The sequence below is a fragment of the Haplochromis burtoni genome, unplaced genomic scaffold (assembly GCF_018398535.1).
Source record: "Haplochromis burtoni strain Fernald_Lab_line unplaced genomic scaffold, NCSU_Asbu1 Contig_239, whole genome shotgun sequence".
NCBI classification, from domain to species: Eukaryota; Metazoa; Chordata; class Actinopteri; order Cichliformes; family Cichlidae; genus Haplochromis; species Haplochromis burtoni.
This window is the reverse complement of record NW_024582600.1, coordinates 452,046-460,119: the sequence shown is the minus strand read 5'-3', so window position 1 is coordinate 460,119 and position 8,074 is coordinate 452,046. Positions and strand designations below refer to the sequence as shown.

General features: G+C 36.1%; 1 protein-coding gene across 1 annotated transcript; it reads right to left on the bottom strand.

Annotated features, from left to right (window-relative positions):
• Positions 1-1,125: 1,125 nt before the first annotated feature.
• abraa (actin binding Rho activating protein a) lies at positions 1,126-5,977 on the bottom strand. The gene is made up of 2 exons (XM_005938071.3): positions 4,913-5,977; positions 1,126-2,451 (listed from the first exon to the last, which is right to left on the bottom strand). Exons 1-2 carry the CDS (start codon positions 5,543-5,545, stop codon positions 2,014-2,016), a joined length of 1,071 nt encoding a protein of 356 aa, XP_005938133.1. The 5' UTR covers positions 5,546-5,977; the 3' UTR covers positions 1,126-2,013.
• Positions 5,978-8,074: the final 2,097 nt, after the last annotated feature.

Genomic DNA, 8,074 nt, shown 5'->3' with positions numbered 1-8,074 from the left:
TCATCAAATGTGAGATTTACAAGGAGGGAAAACAGTACACCTCTCTGAACAGTGTCTGGGAGGCTGTGGTTGCTGCTGCAAGCAATGTTGATGGTGAACAGATCTGACAGAATCCATGGATGGCAGGCTTTTGAGTGTCCTTGCAAAGAAAGGTGGCTATATTGGTCGCTGATTTGTTTTTGTTTTGTTTTTGAATGTCAGAAATGTATATTTGTGAATCTGGAGATGTTATATTGGTTTCACTGGTAAAAATAAATAATTGAAATGGGTATATATTTGTTTTTTGTTAAGTTGCCTAATAATTATGCACAGCAATAGTCACCTGCACACACAGATATCCCCCTAAAATAGCTAAAACTAACAACAAACTAAAAACAAACTAAAAACTACTACCTGTAAAAGCGCCGTTGTGCGCAACATAACCACTTTAAATGCAACATTTAATTTCTCTCCTTGGGTTAAGGTGATCATGTAGGATATTGCATTTGATGTTCAAGTGCAGTTAGCCAGTTTGCCTGGGTTTATTTATTTTTTAAATATTATTTTAGTTTGATGTAAAACATATATCTTTTATCTTAAAGCTTATGCTCTGCAGACTGTTGTTTTCACGCAAGCAAAAAGGTTTTTGTCAGAAACATACAACACACAACTCAACAATGACATAGGCTACTAGCCTTGTCAGCTAGAGTGACCTAATGCAACACCACAGTCTGTAAACAAACTGAAATAAGCTTAGTATGCAACACAGTTTGAGTATATATATAGAAAAACAAAAGCAGCATTAAATTTTTATTCTTTGTTTGCTTCCACATAGCATGTGTCACCACTCTGACCACAACAATACTGAAAATAAACTAATTAACTAAAAAACTAACTAAAAAACTGTACACATTATACAAATGCTTATAGTTTTTGTAATACATATATAAAGAACATCCACGCTTTCACTTTGAAAGAAGCAAACATTTGACATTTAAAGCACCTCTTTCATTTAATTTTAATATGAGATGATCCCATTTTAACATTTAAATGTTTGCTCTAAAATGATTTATTTCAAAAAAATCTCGCCTTACACAAACTTAACATGCAAAAGTTTTTCAAACTCATTCACATTATTCACATTACTGCATGTAAGCTTCTTTTTATTGTCATTTTCCCTTGTCTAAATATAATTACATTATTTTGCAATTAATTTTTGTTGTGTATGTCAACCAAATAAGAAAGCCATTTTGACCAAACATTTTACTGGAGATTAAAATCTTTGAAAGTGAGCATGGTCCAGAGTAAACATGGTTGTAGTCCTGTAAGAAAGACTGGTGTAGTGTGCTTTTAAGTACTTTAGTTGAAAACTGAGGTTTAGATGTCACATATTCCTACATAAAAATAAATGTTAGCTTAGCTTAATTTAACTATTTAGTCTTAAACTGTCATTCCAAAGAAGACGAAAAACAAAACAAATAAAAACAAACTAAGGAAACGCAGACATTGGTCTCATTAAAGTACTTTTTAACTATTTAAGAAAACAAACAAACAATAAACAAGACTAGTAAGTTGCTACCACTGCTTGCATGTTTTTAGCAAAATTAGCTAAACGAACATAAACTTCCCTTGTCAATTCTGTCATGAATTATTAGATGAAATTAACTCAAAGTCCTTGTTTGTTTAGTTGGAGACTCAGTAAGGCCTTCTACCATGACTGACATTGCGATGGATTCTTAAGGCTTCTAGCATGTAGCATAGTTAGCAAGTTGAGCATGGTTTGCAAGCTAAAGATAGCTTCCCTTCACCCCATAATCTGTCAGGTATATGAGAAGAACTAATGACTCTAGCATGTGTGTCTGTGTGTGTGTGTATGAAACATTAGATATGTATGCATGTTTAATTTTTAAACATTATAAAGATACTACATTTTCCTTACGTACATGACATTGCATGCTCAGAATGAGTAGTTGTTTCTACTGGAGCTCTGATGTATGAGATTTATAGGTACGTTTGCATATGCATAATATTTTTTCAATCCTTTAGCGTAATAATGACATCATCATCCTGCCCCTTCCACACCATCTCCCCCTCAAAGTCCAGCATCTTGTGTTTGCGGCAGCGAAGCAGAATGCCCACCACTTTGTCCGAGATTTTCACGTAGCGGTCAAAGAGACGGCCAAAAGTTATGATTGTTCTACCCTCTTTATCCTTGAAGCCCATGTCTCTTATAATCCAGACCATCTCCTCCATCTCCCTGTAGATGTGTTTCTGGGCCCTGTCTCCCCTCTCTGCTGTCTTGGAGCCTTCTTTGGGTCGTCCATAGCCAGAGTCACCCTTGTGGAGGCGCTGGGCCATAGCATACTCATAGTCAAATTCCTCACTGAAGGGATTGAGCTTCTGGCCTTCAATGTGCTGTTCGGACCACTGTTGCCAGCGACTTCTGATGTCACCCGTGGTGGCAATTTTAATCTGTAGAAAGGTTAAAATCAAAACTGAAAAATCCATTGAAACCTTTTCAAGGAAACAAAAGCGCAAAGCAACACATGTCATTTGAAATTTATTAAAGAGGAGTACATAGGTCGTCAAAACATTTGTGTATTGTTCATTTAGCGCTGGGTGAGCTTAAAGCAAAAGAAAAACCTGCAGTGTATTTCATCACTATAGGAATCTGTAGAGTTATTAACCCTTAGTCCTTTTAAAAACTATGTTTTAGTTGGTGAAATTGATCCCTAGTCTGTCGATAAATACAGTGAGACTGCACATGTGCAAATAAAGAAGCATGGATGTAAATAAATGAGTACTTGGAAATGAGAACCTTATATAAACCAAAGGAGAGGGTGTCTTAATCTTTCTTTAGTATATTTTTTTCAGAAAAACTTTTTCCACCCCCACAGTTCCCCACTCCACCCCGATTCCCCTGGTATGTGTCTTAGCTTTCCAAAGCTTCGGAAGAGTGTCATCAGATCTCTTTGGTATTTGATCTATGAAATCTTGAGATGTGTCACGGAGGGACCTTCCACAAAACTCTGTGAACTTTCAAGATGATAATGCTGCTATTCCTTATTTTTCTTTCTATTAATGTCTCACCTTAGACTTTAACATGTTGTGAATTGAACTGATCTGAATTTGTAACATTTGTTTTTACTCTATGCTAATAAAACAGTGTTGGCATGGATTTGAGCAGTGGTAAACACTTATTTACAATTTTTTTTCATTAACTGCAAATGGCATACTTTAACTCGCGTTTATTTTAGAGGGAAATATTTAACCATGAGCTTTTAAATTGCAGCGTCGGTGAAATTCAATAACGCATTCATATAATATTTTCTGAATTTAGTTTCTTTGATAGGTTACTTCATTTTCATTTAACGCCTGATATGCTGAAGTTAGTTAGCATTTATTACTAAAGTGCTACTACTATTGTTACTTTTTATGCTAATATATGTTTGCAGATAAATCATGGGTCATGTAAACTGGTTTAATTTGATAGGTGTTGTTTGCTGTCGGCACACACAGCCATTTTCAACAGTTCTACATTCTTTTAGCATCTATTTTGCCTTTTTACTAGCAGATAAAAGATTTATGAATAGCAGTGTTACCTTTTTGGTATGCCCATCACTTTTTTCTCTGTATTCCTTAAGTCTCGTTTAACTTGATAATGCACACCTTTGATGCTTTAACAGGATTTTTGAACAACACAAAGCAAAAATACACAGCAATAAAACAAAAATAATTTCAGAAACCATTTTTCTTCATATTTTGATTATAATTGCACTGTCTCTCTCAGTGTCTCATATTACCACGAATTCATGTCCTTCATTGACGTCTCTCCCTTCACCCTGTTTTCCTCTCGCTGACTGTTCCACCTGAAGGTCAGGGTGTAACTATATTTATTTACATATATTCCACTGCACTGCATTCCAGCATGTGTTTTATGATCTGGATTTGCTCTCTGGCAACCCCTTTAACATGTCTAGCGGGCCACTAAAAAAGCCTTTGCCTTTTATGGGAGAGATTTCAGTATTGCAGTTATGTAACTGTTATGATGTTTGGTGTCCATGAGGGAGTTGGATTTCTTCAGGTGACATCAAAGGCACTTCTGCTTAATCTTGTTTATTCACACTGTGTGACTTGTTCTATTTTAGGGGAATTTATTCTCCTTTGTGTCTTTGACTGGGGGACATTTAATATAGTTGTAAAAAGCCGACTTGTCAAAAACTCTGCAAAATAGTCCGCCTCTTTTGTAAGGCTGTCATTACCAAAACATTCAGTGACAGTTACAAATAACCTCTAAAAAAAAAAGTTGTGGAGCTTTTCTGCTATCAGTGTGCTTTCACGTGTCTTTCTACACTTTATAATAATAACTAAGAAAAAGTATCCCTGAATAGCTTTTCTTCTCTTTTATTTGACTTATTATTTGAAATGTTTTAAATAACAATATCAATGTTGGATACAGGGAAACGTGACAGTTAAATCTAATGCAAGTGTATCTAAAGATGTTTTGAAGAAACCTCTTATAAAGATGTTGTGGTTAGATATTATGTAAATATCCAATTGTCTCTGACTTATGTTATCATTCATGTTAATGTGTTTCACGTCATGCTAGTCCAACAATTACTTTTCTTTTATTTTAGTATTTTGCAGTTATTTTGCACTTATTCCTCCTCCCGTAAACCATGCTATAAATATATTTTTTAAAATGATTGAAAGATGAAACAACACTTTATAAAACCAAAATAGTAAGAAGAAGAATGTTTTAAGGGTTAAAGAAAAACCTAAAATTTTGGATAAATCTCTATGGATTTGTCAATGTGATCAAAATGCTGATTGATCTACCTTTAAACCTGAATACATTTCTAACAGTTTTTTTAAAACTATATTGATATTGTTTAAATGTATCGTTAAAGATCTTTGTTATTAGCCACTCTACCTTTGGCCTGTTGGTCTGCTTTTTGGACTGGAGCTCGCCATTTTCGGTTTTAGATTCATTGTTGTCGCTGAGCCCATTTTCCTCTCCCAACCCGCTGTCATCTGTGTCCACGCTGCTGCTTCTTGACCCCAACTTCTTCTCCTGGAGCTTTAGTTTCCTGTTCTGTATCCTCCCGCCTCCTTCTCCACTTTGTAGTGCCCTCATCTGCCGCCGCCGTGTTGGTGATTCGTTGCCCATGAATGGCTTGGTCTCCTCAGGACCTGACTCCATCTTGCCACGAATGGCATTAACTACATCGCTGCTGCTGCACTCGCTGCGTTTTGGCTGAACGGTCTTGTTTACAGAGCAGGTTCTGATCTTATTCTCACTATTGTCACTGGGATCTGCTAAGATTACACGTGGGGTAACTGTAAGTTTAACAACATGGTTGTGTTCTTTTTTATCTTCCTCCTCCACAGATGAAGGCATCCAGCCACTTGGCATGGCTTCTTGCTTGCCAGCATGTTCTTTAGCCCATCCCTGCCAACTTTTAGCCAAATTGGCCACCATAGCAGCACATTTTATCTTCTTTACAGTCCGTTTGAAAGCCTGTGGATCCCGGGATGAAACTGTAGCGATCCCACTGCTACTCATGGTGAATTTCCAACGTATTCACTTTTATTGCCCGTATAATAATCTACTCTTGCAGGTGATGTTGTTATTTCTAGCTTCAGTTTTGGTCAATTGGCTTAAGATGCCAAAAAGTCTTGAAAAAAAATTTCGTCACGTGAAAATTCTAGCGAGTTAACTTAACGCTTAAAAAAGGCTGAAGTGAATCTTAATGGATTCAGCTTCCTAAGGTTTCAGCTCAAATCTTAAAGACTTCAAACTTGTAAAGTGAATCTTTCCAAATGATCATCAGTGTTCCTCAGCCTTTATAGCCACAATGGATCTTTACGGAAATATCCACACCCTTCCAGATAAGTTGGTCAGTGGGTGAGCTGCTGGTGTGAAGAGTGCAAGGACTTTGACTTTAATCCCCTGCTGAAGCCCCTCTGGCTCCATACTGGCCTTTAAAAAGGGAAGGGTCATAAACGAAGTGATGGGCATCTAGTCCACGTGAGACAGGAAAAGTACGGTGTCACCATACTTGTTTCTAACACACACACACACACAAACATGCGCTGTGACTGCGGAGTGGAATTTCTCCCAGTGCTATCCAGAGAACAGGTGTCCACTTCTTTTTTAGTGTCTCTGTGGTTTCTGTCATCACACACACATACTTGCACAACACAAACAGGCCTTTGGTCTGAGTCAGCCAGTAATACATAGGTGACCCCACATATATGTGCCTGAGTTTATTGTTTATATATAGGCATGTTTTCATTCAAATGCTACCTAAATTTATTAGATGACAACACGTGCTTAGATCACTTGTGGTGGCTCACGTACATACGAAGCAATAGGCGTGATCGCCTGCGTGTCTGTGCATGTGTGGGTAACTATTTCAGTCTCTGAGTCTATGAATATGTGAGTGGATGTGTTATGATTATAATAAGGCACAAGCACTTTGGACACTGAAGTGAGGATTCTGTGAAAAGTTTAAACATATCTATTTGTAAATTAAAAAGAGAAGACACTTCAGTCCATTTTATCTTCCGTATACTTGCTTACATTTTAATTAAGGTCTGTGGCTGTTAAATCTGATTCAGTGTTTTCTGTCTGTTCATGTAATCCCAGAGTGGCACCGTGATGTTCAGACCAAGACTCTTCCAAAGCCACATCATCAACAGGACTCCTTGTTCTCACATCTGTCCCTGTTGCTCAGGATAGTTTATTGGAGTAATCTTGCTGGGTGTCCTGAGTTCAGATTTAAATGTTACATGATAAAAATTTGAAGTGACTTAAATGTGCATATTACTGTAAACAATTTCAGTAAGTGAGGGAATTGTCCAAAATCTGTGTCTGATTGTACCTGGCAAAGTTAGTGTTTCCCAAGAAAATGTAAATTCACCAAAAGTTGAGTTTTTACATTTATTAGCAACGCAATACCTATATTGTATTTACACAGCATAGAATTAATGTAGACATATGGAAATACACTTATGTCAAGAGTGTCACAAGAAAAAAGAAAAATCTGAGCAAATAATTTCATTTTACAGGTGCAGGAATGCATTGCCACTTGTGGAATTAAATTCCTTGCACATAAATTCAACAACCAGCCGGTGTAAAACTCAGCAGCCACATGCAGAAAGAAGGCATCGTGCATGCAAGAGTCTGTGCTTTGCTGTTGCACTTTCATGCTTTTCACTGTTTGGGTTTGGAGTACAAAGGAAGAGGGGTTCTAATGTGATTTGTCACTTTAAATGGACAGTTACACCCAAGAAGCAGTGTAAATGCTGTTTTAACTCATATTTGTTTATCATTTTGAAAAAAAAAAGTCTATCCACCTTCAACTTCTACATAGCAAACAATGATGTTTGCTATGTAGAAGTTGAAGAAATCTTTAAAATTAGAGCATTCAAAGACAAGTTCTGAAGCCTCTGCACTGCTGTCCCATTGATCTGTTGTACAATATCAGATACCTTTTATGATTAAAAAAATCATTGAAATTATTTGCACAACTGCAAGCTTGCAGTCTTTCACTTTTTCAATTTATTTATCTAATGCCTGTTGTTGAGTATATGTTAAATTCCATATGATGCACCAGAATGACTTTAAGCGTCCAGTAACATTTTTTATTAATTTATTTATTATTTATGTATTTGTTTTTTTATATGTATACATGTAATAAGAATGATTTTGTCGGTCCTAGTTAAGGAAACAGGTGTCACACAGTCATAATAAGTAGAGAAATTGCAGAATCTACAATAAATAAAACTAAGTATATCATTTTTAAATATTTGGTACATTCAAAACAGTAGTAATAGAAATGCAGATCCTTAACTATCGTGCACATGCCGCAAATAAACAGTAACTATTGAAGTGCATTGTAAAGGAAAATGTAAAATTGAGAATTATGTGCAAAATAGAAATTAAAAGTTGTAGTAGAAAATATTTCTTTTCTATCTATCTAACAGTAATTCTTTCTGCTTTGATATATGTGCCTGTAATCTACTGAGGGCCCTAAAAGAAATATTTATGCATGAACTTCTGTTACCTTGCTTTAAAATTTACATGACT